Here is a 20,606-nt window from a genome sequence, read left to right as displayed (position 1 = left end):
AAGGTTCCTATAACCATATCTGCAAGAATGTGAGGCATTTGAGTCAAGTTTCTGCAATAGCAAACATAAATGGTAACATGAAGATTTTTGTATTTTCCTCCAGAAAATAAGGATCATCCTTAAATTGACTCAAGTTCGTAAAGTTCAAAATATCGGGTTGCAGCAACTGGTTTCTTCCAACAATTTCACAGTGAAAGTTGTCCACATATCTGCTTTCTATTTATCTGTACCTCTCGATCACTCCCAACTGGACGTTTTGCCTTTGGTAACACAGTGACGACTAATTATGCATTTTGCAATTACAGGGACGAACTAATAAAAATTCCCAAGTCTTATCAGTCAGAGGCACTAAAGAGCTAAAGCATAAAGAATGTTTGGATGGTGTTGAATTATGTCAGGCACTATTTCGTGTGGGTTTTTTTCCCATTTGTTTTCAAGTGTGCAAGTATTAACCCGTTTTATCATCTTAGCAATCCTTTAAAATGGGTGCTGTTATCTCCATTTTATAGTTGAAGATTCTGAAGCACAGACAGCACAGCTACTTGCCCAAATTCATATGACTCGTAATCAGAGAGCAGCACAGTTTTCCGTAAAGGGCCAGGTAGTGAACACTTTGGTCCCTGAGCCATGCAGTCTTCATCAGCTCTGCCCTGTGGTGCTGGCAGCCACAGACAACACCTGAATGAATGGGCCATCAGGTAGAGGCAGGATCTGAACCCACACAGTACGTTGCTGTGAGCCCTCAGCCGTCATATATATATCTGCAGTCTATATCATGATAAGCAAATCATGCTCTTTATAGAAACTCAACAAAGTATAAATAGGAAAGTAGCAACCACCCACAAAAACCACAACCCAAAAATAACCACTAGTGATAGTTGGTATTTTTTTTCCATTCTTTTGCTAGTGTTTTGCAGTATTCAATTTTTTAATTCTAGTTTCTCACTTATTTTCAGTGTTTCCACAGAAGCCACACTGTTACAATTATCAGATACCTAGTAGTTCCTTTTAAATGTACTAGGGGAGGGCCGGCCCGTGGCTCACTTGGGAGAGTGCGGTGCTGGTGGCACCAAGGCCACGGGTTCGGATCCCACATAGGGATGGCCAGTTGGCTCACTGGTTGAGCGTGGTGCTGACAACACCAAGTCAAGGGTTAGGATCCCCTTACCGGTCATCTTTTTAAAAAAATTAATAAATAAATAAAATAAAATAAATGTACTAGGGGAAAATGCCTATTTTGAAAGAATCCCAGAGCCAATACTTTCCTAAAGTAAAGAATCCTTTCATTAAGTGAACAGTCTATCACCTCTCGTTTATCTGCCATGTATCTGCATTTCTGTGAGTTGGGTTTCTGAAAGCAACCTAGTCTAAAGCAGGGATGAAGTGAAAAGACTTTGGAGTGAACTAGACCTGAATATGACACTTCTCATTGTCCCTTTATTAGCTAAATGACTCTGAACTGGTTCATCTCCCCACATCTCAGTTTGCCCGAGTGGAATACGGAGTTGTTCTGGAAATAAGCCGAGACCATCATTTATCTCATACATACCTGGCACAGAGTAAGGGATCACTTTGAAACAGAGTAAGGCCAGGCCTGTGAACCAAGCTGACTCCATTTTTCCTGCAGAGGACACTTTGTTACTTTTCCACTCCTCAGTCATGAGACCCCTCAGGGCAAATGATTACCCCAGGGGCTGCCCTGACAAAACAGACTGAGATAAGAGAGGAAACATATTTACTGAGTTGCAAAACCCCTCCCCAAGGCTTGTTTACTATAATTGTAGAAGTTACAGATTAACCGTAAGATCCCTTTAGGAATTCCCACCTGCGCCCAAAGCACCAAGGTGACTGCTGCAATGACTCTCCTGGGGTGACAATGATGAACACCACTGCCATTTTGGACCTACTGAGCATGCGCCCATGCTGCAACCAGGAAGAACAGAACGGACCACCTCCAGTGACGCTGGCCTGTACCCCTTAACTCCTTTCCCTATAAAAGACTGAACAGCTCCCCTGGAGGGGCCAGCTTTACTGTTGCTACCCCCCTTATGCATAAGTCTATCTCTTTTAATAAAGCGTTGCTGCTTTACTGTTGGGCACATTGTTTATTTCTATGACTTTGGAATCCAAGAGACTAATTTAATCACTGGCAAAAACTGGAAAGCTTTGGACACCAGAGAAGACTCCAGCTGCAAGAGGCAAGTGGCCACTGGGACTATTCTGCTCCCGTGTCTCTGCTGCTGGTAGGTCTCTCCCGGAGTCCCTGGCCTACATTCTGACAAGGCGATGCTTTATTCTCTTTACCTTTCTCTGGTTTTCCGAGCCCTCTTCTGCTGTTTGTTTGGATCGTATCGACTGCTGTGTAGGTGCACCCTAGAGGGCTCCCAGCTATGCTTTGTTTCTCTGATTTAAATCTAGTGGGTACTTTTCTTCTTTATGCCGACAACAGTGGGGAGAACTGCTCTTATCAATTACTGTCAGTGGAACAGATTGGCCCCGCTGATTGGGACCAGGCTAAACTGGACCCCACTGCTCCTCTTTTCTCTTTGTTTGTTTACTCGGTTAAACATTTAATTGAGTAACCGGAAATCTGAATAAATCTTCCAATCCTTGCACCAACTTTTGGACTTTCAGGTCATAGGTTTGATGCGAGAGGGCAGCCGAGCCTGGCCTGTCGGTAACAACTTGATGGCAGTGGGCACTTGTGCTTCCTGCCAACCCCCAGCACCGCCACTCCTAGTCTCCTACACCACACACAGAAGTTTCATTAAGGAACTATAACGTGTCATTTTCTGTTTTATGTGCTACGAGAGCTTTCTCCCCAGGTGTGAAAATGGAAAGCCAACAAAGGCGATAATGGGAAAGATTAATGGAGTGGGCGGGCCAGAACTAGAAGCTTCCACTCCTCCACCCCGCCCCAGCTGCCCCTCCTGCCCTACCTGCCCCTCCAGCCCCACCTGCCCCACCCCCACCAAGAGTCAGCCCAAGTCACTGAGGAGACTACAGGATTGTAGAAGCTGCCAGACCAAAGCAGTGCCCAGGTCCCTACAACAGCAGGTGGCATTCTGAAACCAGCAGAGGCTGTGTTCGTTCTCCCAGGCACGGAGGAGCTCGAGGCCGGACATCTGAGAAGAATCCGGAGCCCAGCAGCAGCAGCAGGAGCAGCAGCAGGAGCAGCAGCAGTAGCAGCAGCAGCAGCAGTAGCAGCAGGAGCAGCAGCAGCAGCATGGAACTGCAGCGCACAGCGGCCCGCGGCGCCGAGCACAGCAACGCAGCCTTCCAGGTGAGCAGCAGCAGCATCTTCTGTTTAAGACCGAGTAAGAGGAAACAACGTGTTTTTCTTACCCTCCTGGCAAATTTCTTAACTAAAGCCCTGGGATTGTTGAGACACAGTAAGATTTTGAATGGCACACTCCAAGCCCATTATTTTTTTCTTCTTGAGCACTTTTGAGTTGACAAACCTGAAAGGTCTCTTTTAGCTGGATGTGTTTTGATCCCAACTTGCCTGTCACTGAGAAACAGGACTGCCTCCTCCTGCTGCTTTTATTTTCCCTCCTTGGGCTCATAGCAGGTATTTACCTGTAGGCACCTTTGCAAAGAGCTGTGAGAAGGAAAGAATGGGGGGAATTCATCTTGTGGACAAAATTAGCACCTCAGGTTTCCTTTCTCTTACACCAGGGCCCTCAGCCCCTTAGATGGCGGCCCAGTACCTGCCCCAGAGCAGCTGGGTCGCAAACCAGTCTTGTCATCAGCCAAAACTCCCTGAGCGGATGGTGCTGCTCAGCTCAGGGCTGGGTGCTGTAGAGCCTGGAGGGTGGCCTGTCACAAACACCGGGCTATTCTCCTGACATGACAGTCAGCATGGGAGTTCTGGAGAAGGTACAAAGCCACATGAGCAGGTGTGAGCAGGTGTGAGCAGGCCCTTGGCCCTTCATGGTCACCACATGGGCAAATCAAAACTTTTAGGTGCTAGCAAAGAAAGGAAAGAGCAAGGTAAAAGGGCTTTGACATGAGTCCTGTTTTCCCCACGAATTACCGTAACTTCCCTGAGCCTCAGTTTGCTTATCTGTACAATGGTCACAGTGATGCTAATATCATAGGCTCTAAGTGTCGGAGAGAAAAAACTTCCTCTACCCTCTTCTATTCAGTCCCTGAGGCCTGAAAATTAAAATGGCAAAAGACAGATTAACAGAAGGAAAGGCATCCAAATTTTATTAATATTTTAAATTTCACATGTGTGAGGGCTTCACAGAAAAGAGGTGGAAAATCCAAAGAAGAGGTCAGACTCTGGAGCTTATAAACCATTTTAACAAAGGGCAACACGTTATAGAGAAGTGACTAGACAAAAGAAAGGGGGGTTGGGCTTTTGGGCCAATAAATTGTGGAAAGGTGACTGGAAAGTCCATGGTCACTATGGAACTGGTGGAAGGCAGGGCTGCATCATTAAGGTCATCAGGTTGCTCTTTTCTTCCTTGTGTGGGAGAGGGGAACACCTGTGCAAGGAGACTTTATTCCCTGCTTTTAGGAGGATGGGGGGAGAGCAGAGAGCTTTTTCTCTATTGTCTTCAGTTCAAAGTTTCCTTATGCCAAAGTGCATATTTTGGGGGTAGCATACCCTGATCTTCTCTATAAGGGTCAATAAAGGAAAAGGCACAAAGCACAGGGCCATTATACTCCCAGAGAAGGGAATGGATGGCATGGGATGAAGTCAAAGAGAGTAAGGCAGTGAGGATAGGTGTCTGCGATGCAGAAGGGCCCAGGTCATCACAGCTGCCGCTCACAAACGTCAGGAGGACACACGGCGGCAGCCCTGCTTTCTGTCTATCACTCTCTTCCGTGGAAACAGCATCCCCAGGCCTGATCAGGGCATCTCCTGCCCAGCAAAGCACCATACCAGTAACACCAACACCAACGCATGCTGACCAGATTATCTCTTCCAATGCTTGCTTTTCAACAAGAATTTCTGGAGATACGTATTTATTTAGCAGAATCACTAACCATCCCCTAGATATAGCCACTGCTGAGAAGGGATACCAACCGAGAAAGAATAATACACCTTTGTTGCCCTCGAGGAGCAGGACAGGCAGAAGCAAGCAAGCGATTACAATATAATGTAATGTAAAACAATACTGGAGGTTTGCACAAAGTGCACTGTAAATAAATGTATAGCTGGAGCTGGGCCGACTGGGGAGTCCATGGCAGCATCACAGAGAGAGAGAGAACGTCAGTGAAGCCTTAACAGATGGGCAGGGGTTTTCCAGCCAAGGCAGGAGCGGGAGCGGGCAGAGCACTGCAAGCAAAGAGAACCGTGTGCGCACGGGCCCAGCGGCCTGGGAGAGAAGGGTGCATGGGGGTCTGGGACAGAGGTGGGGAACAGGGTGAAGGAACGGGCAGGCCGGCACCAGGTCCCCAGCCTTTGTGTGTGCTAAGGCATCTGAGAAGGAATCGCTCAAAATTGACATGACCAATTTTTCTTAAGATCACTCTGGTGCCCTATTGACAATGGATGAAAGTGGCACACAGTCAGGAGGTTGGGACAGTAACGCGTACCAGCAAGAGGACACAGACACTGGGTGGAGGCACCAGGACTGATGAGAGGCCCCTCCACGGAGGAAATGTGGGAGTCCCGGCGAGGGTGTAAGAGCTGCTCTGGGTCTGAAGCTTTGTTTTCTCCTCTGTAAGACAGCACAATCATGGTACCTATCCTGGGACTGTTGAGAGAATTAAGTGAGCGGATCATAGATGTAAAAACGTGTGCAACGTAGATACATAAATACTTAAGAAAAGCAGTGCCTGGCACATAGTGTGAACATCATAATAGTAGCTTCTGCTGCAGCGGCAGGTTAAGGAGAGTGAACACTCAGCATTTCTGACTTGGATGTCAATCTGGACATGAAAACTGGAACTCCAGGGGTAAGTCTGAAGCAAGGAAGAGAAGGGGTGCATCTGACTCTGCTGGTTGAAATTAAGATGAAGGTGGAGATGAAGTAGGAAGCCCATAGGATACACTCACCTGGGGCTTAGAGGAGGACACACATTTGGGGGCTGTTAGCAGAGAGTCCAGTGAGGGCATAGATAAGGCCGCCTTGGGGGGAAACCTGGGAAACGCTGGTATTTAACGGCCACAGGGAGCGATAAGGAGCAGGGCCAGGAGGGAAGGCCTGGAGAATCCAAGAGAAAAGAGAACTACAAGGTCAACAGGAAGGACTCCTGTGGGACACAGGAGCCATGGAACGAGCCCGCAGGCCCATCTGATTGGCCAGCTGGGAGGTTGCTCGTGACGCCAGGGTCAGGGGAGGAGGGGAGTTTGAGTTGTGCGTGGGAGTTAGACCAGGAGAAATGAAGGCAGGATGAATGTCCTTCTGGCAGGGGCAGGGGTTGAGGACAGGTAGGGAGAGAGGCTCAGGGGAGGTGGGGGGTGCTTTTTATTTTTAAAAATAAATTATTGTGAAGTATACAGAAAAATACATAAAACCAAATATAGAACTTATTGTAAAGTGAACTGCCACCCAGGTCAAGAAACAGAGCATTGCCGTCCCGCAGAAGCCCCAGCCATACACATCTGTCATGTACACCCCCCTGCCCCAGGGTAACCCCAACCAGGGGTAACCACTGTCCCAACCGCATGGTAATTGCTTCCTTGCTTTTCTTACTTTATACCTTAACGTCTAAATATGAATCCCCAAGCAGCACTTTTGTCTGCCACCCCCCCTCTTTTTTTTTGGCAGCTGGCCAGTGCTGGATCCGATGCCTTTGACCTTGGTGTTATTAACACCTAACCAGCTGAGCTGACTGGCCAGCCCCTGCTTTTGAACTTTATATAAATAGGGACATACAAAACGTATTCTTTGCTTATTTTAAAACTTTTATGCGGAATTGAGCAGGATGAATTCTTTTGTATCTGGCTTCTTCTGCTGGGCTTTCTATTTGTAAGATTCGGCGTATGTAGTACTGCGTGTGACTGCAGTCTGTCCCCTCGCACGGGCATCACCACATGAACACGAGTGCATTTCGGAAAGCTCCTGGAAAACAGAATCGAAAGATAATGTGCACCTTTCCATGAACTTTTCTAAGTTCCCTCACATTCCACGATTGATACATTTTACTGTTAGTGGACATGGGTATAAAGTTTGGTGTTTTGGGAGCTTCTACAAACAATGCAGCTAAGAACGCTCTTGCAACATGCCTCCTGGAGCATCCGTAACAAATTTACTCTGGGATTGTATTTAGGAATGGAATTGCTAGATCATCACAATATATGTGTACATACACACACACATGTATATACACATAGACATGTATATACACACACACATATATACACACATATACATACACACACATATATACACACACACTTGTATATACACATACACATAGACATGCATATCCATACACATAGACATGTATTCACATACACAGACATATACATACATGCACACACACACACATATACACATACACAGACATACATACACGCACATATATACACACACATATATACACATACACATAGACATGTATATACATACACACACACACACACATATATTTTCAACTTTACTAATCTAGTAAAGTTGTCAAACTGGTTTCTTAAATAATTTCACCAGCTTACACTCCCACCAGCTGAGTGTCTCTCCTCCATATCTTCACCAATGTTCAACTGGTTTTGGTTTTTGTTTTCGCGGCTGGTGGGTACAGGGATCAAAACCTGGACCGTGATGTTATCAGCACCACACTCTGACCACCTGAGCTAACTGGCCAGCCTCCCTCAACCTGCTTTTTAATTTCAGCCATTCCTGTTAAGTAGCAGTATATAATTGAGGTTTAATTTAAATTTTCCTATGTTATTGGTCATTACATGCCAACTTTATGAAATACCAGTTCAAGCTTCTTGCCCATTTTCTCTATTGGATTTTGCCTTTTATTAATTTGAAAGAGTTCTTTAAATGTTCTGGTTACAAGCCCTTTGCTAGTTATGATTTGTAAATGTCACCTGTCACTCTCAAGCTGTCTTTCACTGTTTAAGGGTACGTTTTGATGAACAAGCCAGTCATATTGTGGTCCCATTTACCAGTTGTTTCTCTTTCCTATCTTGTTTTAGAAAACTTTTCGTACCTTGCAAAATCATGAAGACACCCTCCCATATTTTCTAAAAGCTCGTTCTTTCACACTGAGGGTCTCTAGTAACCCTGAAACTGAGTTTAATGTGTAGTGCAAGATGGGAGTCAAGTTTTTTGGTTTTCCACATGAACATCCAATTATTTCAGCATCACCTTTTTAAAAAGACCGTCTTTTTCCCACTCAACAAATACATTTGTCAAGTGTCCATATTCGGGGGAAGGCTTTTGGGAACAGAGCAACCGAAAGATTATTCCAAACTGAAAGGAGGTAGGGAAGGGAGAAAAGAAGAAGAGATCAAAGCTGACAGCAGGAGAGTCACAGAAAGCTCAGGATTTCTAAAGGTGAACACTCAGGCAGGTTTTTTTTTTGTTTTTTGTTTTTTTTTTTTCTTTATTAAAATACTGAGTTTATTTCACATGTATATTTTTGTCTCCCCACCATCTGCATGTCTGACCACTACTACTATGTCCTATCCTAACAGTGCATACGTACTTAAATCCAAGCCAAGGGTGGAGTTCCATCTCAAAAACTAAACAGGCATTTCAGACAACACATTCTTGGCAGTGGAATCTGGATAACATTTATCAAACACGATAGCAAAAGTTCTCACTCTGCATTATAAAGGGGGCAGCCAAATATCAACTGTTACGGAAATGAAGACTGAAAATTTTAACAAATTGTTTAAACTATTTTCTTAAAGAGACTTCCTCCACTCAGGCAGGGTTTTGAAAGAACACTTTTATTAAAGTGTGTCCCTGAGTGCCCCACCTCACGTTTCCTCCTCCCCGTGAATAAAGCAGCGATGTTGCCCCAGGTGGCCCCAGTGGCAGAGTCTGTGCTTGCTCAGAAGTCAGTTGGGTGGGACCTGCTTACAAAAGACTTGCGACAGGACTAGACTGGGGAAATGGGCCTTCACTCTGCACAATCACGGAGGAATTGCCTTGGTGAACCAGCCAGGCAGGTTTGGAGAGTTCATTAAATGGAGGTCAAAATTTGGGAGGTAAGAGAGGTGTAAATCCCAGTAGGGATCACAACCTGCTGGAACACTGGCACAGCCTTCTCTGCCAGATACTTTGAATACAAATGTTCTGAGGTTGGAAGTAATTATGCAAAGTAAAGAGGAAGAGTATTGTTTCTCCTTAACGCCCAGTGTGGGAGGTCAACATGAACCACACTCAAGTTATTGAGTAGTCTTTCACGTAACCCAGGACAAGCTTGGCTCCTACATGCTGAGTTTCTCCCCCAGGACTGAACACAGAAAACACATGACAATACCTTGCTTTTGTGAAGCAATTGAACAAAACTCCCTACCCTTTCCTCAAATTTGAACTTTTCTTGTTTGTTTTTTGGGTGGTTCAGGGATCTAAACCCATGACCTTGGTACTGTATGGCTGAGCTCTAAGCATGTGAGCTAACCATTCAGCTCTCTTTCCTCAAATTTGCATGCTTGTACCTAGACTTATTTCTAGTGGAAAACAGCGGAGCTGACTATAGCCCAAGTGACTTCTTTGACATTTCAGAAGGAAAGGATTTAGGGATTTAGTTTTTTCCTCATTCAAACATTCCTGAAATGGTTCCTGTTAAAAACGAGGAGCTACCTACTCCTTAGTGGTTGAGGCATTGGAAAGTAAACAGGAAATCATTAATAATGTGGATAGATGAAGATACGTTTTTGCTGAGGACTAAGGCAGAACGGTCTAATAAATATGTAGCACAGGCACGTATGTAATTTAAAATTTTTCTAAAAGCCTATTAAAAATGTAAAATGAAACAAGTGTAACTAATTTTCACTATATTTTAACCTAATATACTAGAATATTTTACATTCTTTGAAATATTTTACATTCTTTGTTTGAAATCAATATGAAATCAATTTTACATTCTTTGTTACAAAATCTTTGAAATCCAGGGTTTATTTTACATTTATAGTTTATGTCAACTCTAATGCTAAATATTTATCAGAAATACTTACTCTTTTAGATCTTATAAAACTTATAGTTGAAAACGGTAGATTTGTAACCAAACTGTTAAAATTAAATTCAGGTCCTCAGTTACACCAGTCATATTTCAAGTACTCAGTCATATTTCAAGTACTTGTGGCTGGTGTATTGGATGGTTCCAATAGGTACACATGTTTTGGTTTTGGAGTTTACCAAACAAACAAAATATCTGACTATCCCTGCCTTTTAAAAAGAACCTGACTACTAAGTTTATGTCACAAAATTAAAAGTGAAGTAACAACCTTAGATATATTTCTGTAAGACCAGTAGTAATATTCCCTCTTTCACTTTTTTTTTTTTTTTTTTCCTCCTTGGTCCCTTTTTTTTTCTCAACTTTGTTGGAAGTTTTGTGTTTACTGATTCAATCTCCTTACTTGTTATAGATCTGTTAAGATTTTCTATTTCTCGAGTCAGCTTAGGTAATTTATGTATTTTTAGGAATCTGTCCGTTTTCCCTAGGTTATCTAATTTTTGGAGTACAATGATTTATAGTATTCTCTTAATGTCCTTTTTATTTTTATAAGATTGGTAATAATGGCCTCTTACATTTCTGGGTTTTAGTTATTTGTATCTTTTTTTCTTTGTCAATATAGCTAAAGATTTGTCAATATTGTTCTTTTCAAAGAACCAACTTTTGGTTTTATTGATTCTCTCACTTTTCTAGTCTCTATTTCATTTATCTCTAATCTTTATTATTTTCTTCTTTAGGTTAAGTTTGCTGATCTTTTTCTAGTTTCTTACAGTGGAAGGTCAGGTTGTTGATTTGAGATCTTTCTTCTTTGTTAACCTACAGAAATACAGCTATAACTTTCCCTCTAAGCACTGCTTTAGCTGCATCCCATACACTTCAGTATGTTATGTTTTTATTTGCACTTTTTTTTTTTTTTTTTTGGCAGCTGGCCAGAATAGGGATCCAAACTCTTGACTTTGGTGTTATCAGCACCACATTCTACCAAGCGAGCCAAGCAGCTGGACTTCATTTTCACTTTTATCAAATTATTTTCTAATATCTCATATGATTTATTCTATAATCCAATGGTCATTTAGAAGTGTTTAATTTCCACATAGTTTGCAAATTTCTCCATATTTCCTTCTGTTATTTATTTCTAATTTGATTTTATTGTGGTTGGAGAAGATTCTTCACAAGGGTACATCAGAAAAAATTGGTGAAAAATACAATTAAAAGATAATATGAAAGAGGTTTTTTGGCTCATGATTCTGGAACAGCTGCATCTGGCACAGGGCTCTGGCTGCTTCTACTTATGGCAGGCAGTCAGTGGGTGCAGTCAGGGGAGGTGCCAGGCTCCTTCAACAACTAGCTCTTGCAGGAACTAATGGAGTGAGAACTCACTCACTACCCTCTACCCCAGGGAGGGCATTAATCTACTCATGAGGGATCCACCCCATGGCCCAAACATCTCCCAGTGCTACCACATTGGGGACCAGAATTCAATTTGAGCTTTGGGGGAACAAACATATCTAAACCGTGTCAGTCTCCCTCTTCATGTTGTACAGTACTATGGGTTTTGCCAAATGCATAATGTCATGTATTCACCATTACAGTATCATACAGAATAGTCTCAGTGCCCTAAAAATACTTTGTGCTCTACCTATTCGTCCCTCCCTCCCTTCTGCCCTGAGACTCTGGAAGTCACTGATTTCTTTTTTTCCCCATTACCTCAAATATTTATCATTTCTTTGCATTGAGAACATTCAAAATCCTCTCTTCTAGCTAATTAAAACTATATAATACCTCTTATGGCTCGCTGACAAAACAGACAAACAAAAAACTATACAATAAACTTTTGTTAATTATAATCTCCCTACAGTGCTACAGAACACTAGATATTATTCCTCCTATCTAGCTGTGCTTTGTATCTACTAACCAACATCTCAGTCTCTCCCCCTCCCCCTGACCCATTCCAGCCTCTGGTAACCACCATTCTACTTTCTTCTGTGTGATCAACTTTCTCAGCTTCCACGTATGAGTGAGAACATGCAGTATTTCTCTTTCTGTTTCTGGCTTCTTTCACTTAACATAATGTCCTTCAAGCTCATTTATATTGCTGCAAAGACCTTTGTCACTTTTTTAGGATACTTTTTCAAGTTATTTTCTTTTCTTTTTTTTTTTTAAATAAAGAATGTAATGTTGCATGTGCAGATGGGCTGGATGGATTGTCACAGTCGGGACAGTTTTATTTATTTATTTATTTTTATTTTTAGTCAACTGGTTGGTGCTGGGATCTGAACCCTTGACCTTGGTGTTACAACACTGTGCTTTAACCAACTGAGCTAATCAGCCAGCCCCTCAAGTTATCAAGTATCTTTAGTTAAGACTAATACCAACTTAATTTCAGTAGCATACAAAAACTTAGTATAGGTCAATTCCTTTCCCCTCTCTTATAGTATTATTGTCATGCAAATTACATCCTAATACATTTTAGGCCTGTCATCTTTTTTTTTGGCAGCTGGCCAGTAAGGGGATCTGAACCCTTGACCTTGGTGTTACCAGCACGACACCTTATAATTACTGCTTTATGAAATTTTATTTTAAATCATATAGGAAAATAAATGAGTGACAAACACAAATCCATTCTATTTACCTGTGCAGTTATCTTCACCATTGTTCTTTATTTCTTATGTGGATTGAGTTACTGTACAGTGTTCTTTCATCTCAGCCTGAAGGATTCATTTAGTATTTCTTGTAGGAAAGGTCTGCTACCAGTGAATTCCCTATTTCTGTTTATTTGGTAATGTGTTCTTCTAATTTTTGAAGAATTGTTTTGCTAAATATAGAATTCTTGACTGGCAGTCTTTTTCCTACAGCATTTTGAATATGTCATCTCACTCTCTTCTGGCATTCATGTTTTCTGATGAGAAATAAGTCATTAATCTTATTGAGGATACCTTGCATGTGATGAGTCACTTCCTCTGTTGCTGTTTAATGTTTTTCATCAAATTTGGGAAGTTTTCAACTATTTCTTCAACTATTCTTTTGCGCCTTTCTCTCTCTTCTCTCCATCTGGGGCTGCCACTATGCATATGTTGGTATGTTTGACGGTGTCCCACAGGTGTCTGAGGCTCTAAATCTTCTTACTGATAATCCCATTCAGGACATTGTTCTTGTACTTTCATTTAGTTGACTTAAAATCTTTAGTAAGTCCAACATCTAGCTTCCTCATGGACAGTTTCTTTTGACCGCTTTTTCCTTTGTATGGGCCATTGCTCTCATTTCTGTTCATGTCTCATGATTTTTGGTTGAAAACTGAGCATTTTAAATGTAACATGGCAACTCTAGAAAACAGATTTCACCCCCTTCCCTAGGGTTTATTGTTTCTGTCATTTGTTGCTACTGTTGTTGTTGTCACTGTCTGTTTAGGAATTTGACTGAACTAATTTTATGTATTCTAAATTATTTGTTATACGTGGCCACCAAAGTGTGTCTGCTCGGTGCTTAGTGGTTAGCTAATGGTTGGGCATAATTTTTTAATTTTTTTCATAAGAAGGAAATCAAGCAATAGAAATTAAGTTTTTTAATTCCTGGAACTAATAAATCTCAGTCTTTGCTGAGGGCTCTGTATGCATGCTGAAGCTGCTTTCGGCGCTCGGGCAGGTAGTTTACAAGTAATTCTGTGCTCACCTTGTCTTCCTTCTGTTCAGTCTCAAGATGATCTTTCTCAGGTCTTTTCCAGGCATGAGCACAATCCTGGGTACGTGCCTGGGCTCTTAGATCCCTAAGAATGTCACAGCTTTTCAAAACCCCTTGTGGACATCTCATTCCCCAGATTTTCCTTTTAGTTTTTGCTTAGCTTGTAATTTTCTCCAACTGTTATTAACATCTCGGGCAGCTGCGTATGTTAAACAATTGCCCTCAGAAAAATAGTACTGGGTGAGCTCTAAATCAGATCAAATAAAAACAAGCCTTGTAAGAGGGATTTTCTAAGGATCTGCAAGACAAGTCAAATAATGGCACTTATCTGGGAATTAAAGATTGGGGGAGGTCCAACCCCATTTTTCCCACTCCATAGACTGCTAGTCTGCTAGTTTTTACTGTGATTTTAGGGTGGTTATTTTTTTCAAGGCTATGATGAGTCTGGGGAGAGTGGAATAGAACTGGGACAATTTAAGACACTACAAAACTTGTGGTTCTGATATTCAGTCATTTTACTTGAAAAACACTCTGTGGATTGCTGCCTTTGGTTTTTACCAAGGTCTGAAGAAGTAATTTTGGCCGTCTGCCAGTGTGGTGAATGGTACTGTCCACACTTCTAGGCTGGAATGCACTGGATGATGAGTCAGGAGCAGAGTGACGGCTGAGGTTCTGAGGCTCCCAGCCATTGCCGTAAACTAGGGAAAGAATTTAGGCATCTAGGGCTAGCCACTTGGTTAGAGGGCAGCCTTATAGCCACAGGGTCATGGGTTTGGATCCCCATACCAGCCAGCCCAAAAAAAAGGAGAAAAAGGAGATCAAATGCTATTTTTCTACCATGAATGTCCCAAGAGAGATGTTCTTCTGACCCCAAGAGGCTTCTTTTGAGGCTCTACATATTGATTACATGTAGTAAGCCCTGGTTTGCTATCCATCCTGGGCCTAGATGGATTGCCATATGCAGATATCATGTCAGTAATGATTCAAATCCCCTGACCAGCCATGGGCCACCAGCTTTAATTGGCTCACAAGGCAATGTGTCCTGCACACACATCTCCAACCTTCAAAGGGTAGGCTGCTGAGGTTTTCAGAAAAAAATGGTCTAATCTCAGGAAAGAAACAAGATTGGTTTCCAGGCTCTAGTTTTATTTTTCCTATGGATGATAAAACCTGCACTCCATAGTCCCTTAATTTAAAATGAGGGTTGTGGTACCTGTTGTCCATCTCATTCAGACACTGCTGATGTTGAATGGAGAAGCTGCACCCTGAATGCTAGCTGAACTGTTATTTGCCAAATTGGGGGGTGGGGTGGGTGGGGAATAGGGCTGCCCAGCTAGCTAGGTTAGAGTATGGTGTTGATAACACCGAGGTTCAGATCCTTGAACTGGCCAGCTGCCAAAAAAAGAAAAAAGAAAAAGAAACAATCAAAGGTAAGAGTGCCTGAGATTTTATACAGGAAGAGTTGCTGTGAGCACGAATCTCAAGTGTCCATCATCCCACAGGTGTGGAACACTGTCTTCAGATTACAGACACAGGCAGACACGGTGCAACATGATTTTCACTCAAAGCCAGGATTCTGGATCCGTGGTAGCAACTAATTCAACTCCACATGAGGGCTAGGTGTTTGATCCAGAATCCACTTATGGCCTTGGCATGACTAATTCTCTTTTCTTTATCCTTTGAAAGGACATTTTTAAAAAAGAAAGAAAGAAAAGGATGGGATGCATGTCTTGTGTTCTTTGGAAATATAGAGATTTTATAGAAAAATCCCATGAATCACATGGTTAAGGAGCCTCCTGTGGCTGTTCAGGAACAAAGCAGATGATTGCCAGCAATGGCTGAGTCAGAAAGCAGGGACATGTACCTGAAGCCTCCTCAGTCTTCTTCTAGTCTCCTGGTTCTGTAAATTGAAGCCTTTGTTGTTTTCGCTTTGTTTCCTCTGAGAGCCAAGATTTTGATATAAAGCATATTTATTGATTCAACAAAAATTTACTGAGCTCTGACTCTGTGCCAGGCATTATGCTTAGGAGCTGTAAACAGAAAGCTACTGTTTGGCTAATATCAAACATGACAAACTAGCACAACCGTTTGTGAAAAGTGCTATTCATGGCATAAGCAACTGACTTCATAAGAAGGTGACTTAGTTTGTGGGGGTCAGGGAATATTTCCCGAATGCTTTGAAGGAACACTTACAGGCTTTCACTCTTTCACTCATTCATTCAACAAATTATATTGAGCAACTGCTCTTTCCTAGGTGTAAGGAAAATACTCAGTAGGACACAAAGGATATAATTCCCCAAGCTACCATGTCAAAAAATATTTTTTCCCATATTACATTATGCAGAGTAATTAAGACCCTGATTGGGAAGGCGCAAGAGGCAGGAGCAGGAGACAGACAGGCTGCTGAAGAGACGCAGCCCGGAGCCAGGGCCAGTTCTGATTTACCTCCAGGCTCTTTGCTGAGTGCAAAATTGTAGTTCCAAGAATCCAAAACCAATGATAAGTTAGGTTAAAACTAAATTTCTAAACTTCTGTGAACTCAGGAGCATTCTAGAATAAACTAGCCAGTCAGATTATATGTGGTTGTGACTAAAGTAATGGCAAAAATTCCTCCATGAAACATGGTCAGAAAGCAACCTGTTAATGTAAAGCAAGGCCCTTTACACCATGAAGAAGTGTCAGCCTCAGCCCCAAAGGGGCCAAAACAAGCAAACCTGCTCTCCTTGCAGACAATCCACTTGCCTCACTCTCTGGACCTGCTCAAATTTGGGAGAATACCAAAGTCCCAAACAGCACAATCTAGGAAGTTGTGCAGTTGTTCACTGATAGGCCTTACCTCCCTGTCAGTGTCCCTCCCTTTCAACCGTACCATTTTACAGCTTCACTAGCTTTTAAAGAATTTTTATTTTTCTAATTCAAGTTACTGAGCCCTGAGTTTCTCATTCACCAGACTCCATTGGCTCAAGAACATGTGCAAGAAGGAAGTTGGTTAGGGAGCACAGGTCTAATTTGTGCAGCCAGGGAGGTCTGAAAGCAAAATTGCATAATTGAGGGCCAGACCCATACAGATAAAGCAAGTGGGGAGCAAAGGTCAGTGTGTTGGATACAGCAAGGATGGGCTAGAGGGACAAAGGTGGCCCCAAAGACATTTCCAGGAACCAGCAAATGTTAGGCTTCCTACTGGCCCGTATCACCACATCCTTGTTCCCCTGCAAAGCATGACGTCTTTAGGTCAGAGAAGAGGAAGAAAGACGTGGGGGAGGAAGAATTTAGAAAGCTCAGGTGGGGGTAGGAGGTGCCTGTAAGGCTGCAAGTACTGAGTGTGTTGTGAGTGGCCTAGACTTTGGCTGAAATAACAAGGGGCCTCTGCTAAGGAGGAAGCGGGAGAGGGAGGAAAGTGATGAGCTCCTGAAAAGGCCAGACGAGATGCAGAGGGGTCGGGGCGGTCGCAGGCCGGGGCCTGAAAACTACATACTGAATCTTTATAGGAAGGAGAAGAGTTGAAGCTTCAGAGTCAGACGGCTGGATCGACCAGGCCCACCATTTAGGCAAGTTACCTAACTTCTCTGTACCTGTTTCTTCATCCAAAACAGGTACACTAGTACATCGCATCAGAGGACTATTGGGGAATTAATGCAAAGCACTGGTGCCTAGCAAATGCTCAAATGTCTGCAGCTATTAATCAAACCATTTAGTTGGGTTGCTGTTCTGGTACACCAAACCAAATCTTGAAATCCAGGTGTGAAATCTGCCTGTTCTTATAGCAAATATTAGAACTAGAACCCATTGATGAAAACTATGGAAGTTGCCAATGTGCAGTTTGAATTGTCATCATGTCAGCAACACGTAAAATCTCAAGTCCCTCAGGTCCCTGCCAGCCCAGGAGAGCTTGGCTCTTAACATCTGTGTCTCATCAAAAGACTTTCTAATGTTATTTTTCAAATATTTGGCGTCATTCTGATCTTTTTCCTATTTAGACAACTGCATTTCTTAAGAAACGTTTTATATACTGCATTCCATGTGTTTCTAATTAATTGACATTTACATAATCTTTGGACAAAAGAGCTTACTGACTAAGGTAATTTTAGAAACCACCAAAAAGCAACTTTTTCCCAAATGTACAATTGAGGTCAATTTCGCTGGACTGGTAGGAAGATCCCAAATTGTGATATCTGCTGCTAAGCCAATGACTGCGTAAGCAAAACATGACTACTGAAGACATTCCAAGATGAAGTTACAAGATGACAACGACGTCCATGTCCCATTACTCTACCTTATCTCTTCTTTCTTCCTCCTCCTTCTTATTCTGTCTTATTCCTATAACAGACTTTAATAAGGAACTGAAGCCATGTTTCCTGTTCTTAATTTTAGAAATAGGTCATTTCGTGACCTATCTGACCAGATTGCTTCATAGACAGGTGTTGTGACGTTCTTCATATGTTTTTGTGCGCCGTAAACAATATACAGAATATAACGTTTCTTAATCTCTCAAACTTTGAGGATCAGGAGCTCTAACAGAGAAGGGCTTCCCGCCGTTGGCCTGGTGTGCCCATGGTGAAAGCATTTCCATAAGCAAAACAATCTTAATCACCTTGTAGGCTGATTTTTGATCCCTTCAGACAGACTGGGGATTTGCCTATTAAAAACAAACCAGAGAAGGAACTGAGAGTAGGGAGAATCTCAGTTTCAACTGATAGATTCAAAGGCAGTACACACCTGTTTACTTTTTTTCTCACCTATAGGAAGAGAGTTTGCTGGTGAGAGCATTTCCAGTTCCCTGTGACTAAACAGGTTGCATCTTCAGAATTTTGGACACAGTCAAGTTCATTCCAATTAACCTGTAGAAGCAGCATCTTGAACTTTTAGTACTCCTTATCACAACTATAATTAATCAGTTGTATAATCTATGGTTGACAGCTTTTCTTCTAAACTTCCTGAGTACAGAAACCATATGTGCAATCCACGGCACCCAGCATAGCATCTATCCCATAGTAGGTACACGATAAATATTTGCGGGAGGCATGAATAAGAATGCCCAGGACAGGCCCCAGGGAACTGGAGAGCAGAGAAGGCTGATATGGCACAGGGAAGGGAGAAGAGCAGTCCAGGTGCTAGGAGGAAACCAGCCAAGTGTGGTATCACAGCAGCGGGGTGTGGCAGCAGCGGGGTATGGCAGCAGCAGGGTGTCGCAGCAGCGGGTTGTCACAGCAGCGGGGTGTCACAGCAGCGGGGTGTCACAGTATTTTAAACAGGAAGTGGTCCAGTGTGCATAATGAAAACTGGGTTTCAGGGCACGGGAACCATTGACTTTTGCAGGCATGATTTTCGTGGAGCAGTAGGAGTAGAAGCTAAACTGGGACTGGAATGAGCTGATGAGTAAATACTGTATAAGGCAAGAAAATGGAAGCAGTCAGTGCAAACAGAAGATGGGATTTTAATGGGAGGGGAAAGGATGTTGGTCTATGAATTCTTGGCTTCAGGGCAAAAAACAATTGCTAACGATGCAAATATTAGGGAATCAAGGGAGGAAGATGTTGAGTAACATCGTGTGTGGCTGGCACAGAGAGACGAGGGCAGGTGTTGTCACATTACTGCTCTCAGGACCAGTTTCTCCATGGGTGACCTCAGACTTCTCTGGTCTTCTCCTTCCTAAATGTATGGTAGAAGTTATGGGAGTGTCTTCCTCTATTCAAACAAATCAGCCTAAGTCAGAAAAAGAAACAATAGCAAGAAACAACAACAGGAAATTAGAACCAGGCTGAAACATTAAGCATAAGAGAACATCATATATTTCTGCCTATATTTCTTTTGCTCATCTGTGCCATTTGTAAACAGATAATCAGGCTTCTCAGAGAGTGAGACTAAACCCTGACCATTGCTTCTTGGGATACATTAATTCCTTTTTTCGTCCTAAATTCAGCCATGGTCTATTAGGATCATGCCCACTGCATTTTTTTTTTTTACCTTAATGAGTCACTGAGTCATTTTCAGTATATAGTTGGGTTTTGTTGGTTGTTCCATTTGATTCAATCTAGTCCACTAATTGATTTGCTGAGTATGTTTGGCTGTTCTTAGCTCCTGTCATTATATTTTATGTTGTGCTTTCAAAAAAATCCTTTTACTGTATGGTTTTCATGTTTTTTATTTTTGCTTGGTTTCTTCTGAAGACTTTTTTGTTTTGTTTTAATGATTCCTTTTCTAACTAGCTTAAGACTATAAGTAATCATGAAATTATCTTTTCCACCGCCTGTTGTTTTCTTTCCTTCTCGACCACTTCACTTTAATGTTTACCTTCAATCTTATGCTGCTACTGACGATCTCTCGTGGTGCTCAGAAGCTAGAAGATGAGGAAATTGGTCAACTTCCCCACCTTCTACGCTTGCATTCCCTTCCCATTCACGTAGTGTTCTCATGACCTTTCCTACGCTGTCAGGGGTTACATGTTTATAATCTGTTCTGGAATCATAATCCCTGGAGTTGTTTCAAACGTTTATTAAGTACATTTAAGACTCAAAAGCTCGTGGAAACCATATTCTGTTAGTACTTGCATGTTTCAACATGTTTTTAATCTGATGACTACAAACCTCCCTTTAATTTTTATCCTTTGGGCACAGAATGACACCTCTTTCCCCTATTTGTGATACTTCTATTCGTATGGGGTTTCTTCCACCCCGGCTTGCAAAGGTCCCCAGGGAGAATGTTGCCAGTGTTCTGAAGCCACAGGCACTTCCAGTGCTATCGCCACTTGCAGCAGTGCACAGAAGCCTGACTCCTGGCCCCGAGTTCAGACCTCCCTCGGCATTCAGAGGTGGCAGAGAATGGTGCCAGGGACA

General features: G+C 42.5%; 1 protein-coding gene across 1 annotated transcript in view; it reads left to right on the top strand.

The window, feature by feature from the left end:
* Positions 1 to 3,226: 3,226 nt before the first annotated feature.
* SLC28A3 (solute carrier family 28 member 3) overlaps positions 3,227 to 20,606 on the top strand; it is a 53,593-nt gene continuing 36,213 nt past the window's right edge. The window contains exon 1 of the mRNA XM_063080399.1: positions 3,227 to 3,283. Coding sequence (XP_062936469.1) covers positions 3,227 to 3,283 — 57 coding nt within the window. The remainder of the gene's footprint in view (positions 3,284 to 20,606) is intronic.

The sequence above is a fragment of the Cynocephalus volans genome, chromosome 16, assembly GCF_027409185.1.
Source record: "Cynocephalus volans isolate mCynVol1 chromosome 16, mCynVol1.pri, whole genome shotgun sequence".
Classification (NCBI taxonomy): Eukaryota; Metazoa; Chordata; class Mammalia; order Dermoptera; family Cynocephalidae; genus Cynocephalus; species Cynocephalus volans.
Note: the sequence above shows the minus strand (reverse complement) of the source record. Positions and strands in the feature narration are given on the sequence as shown.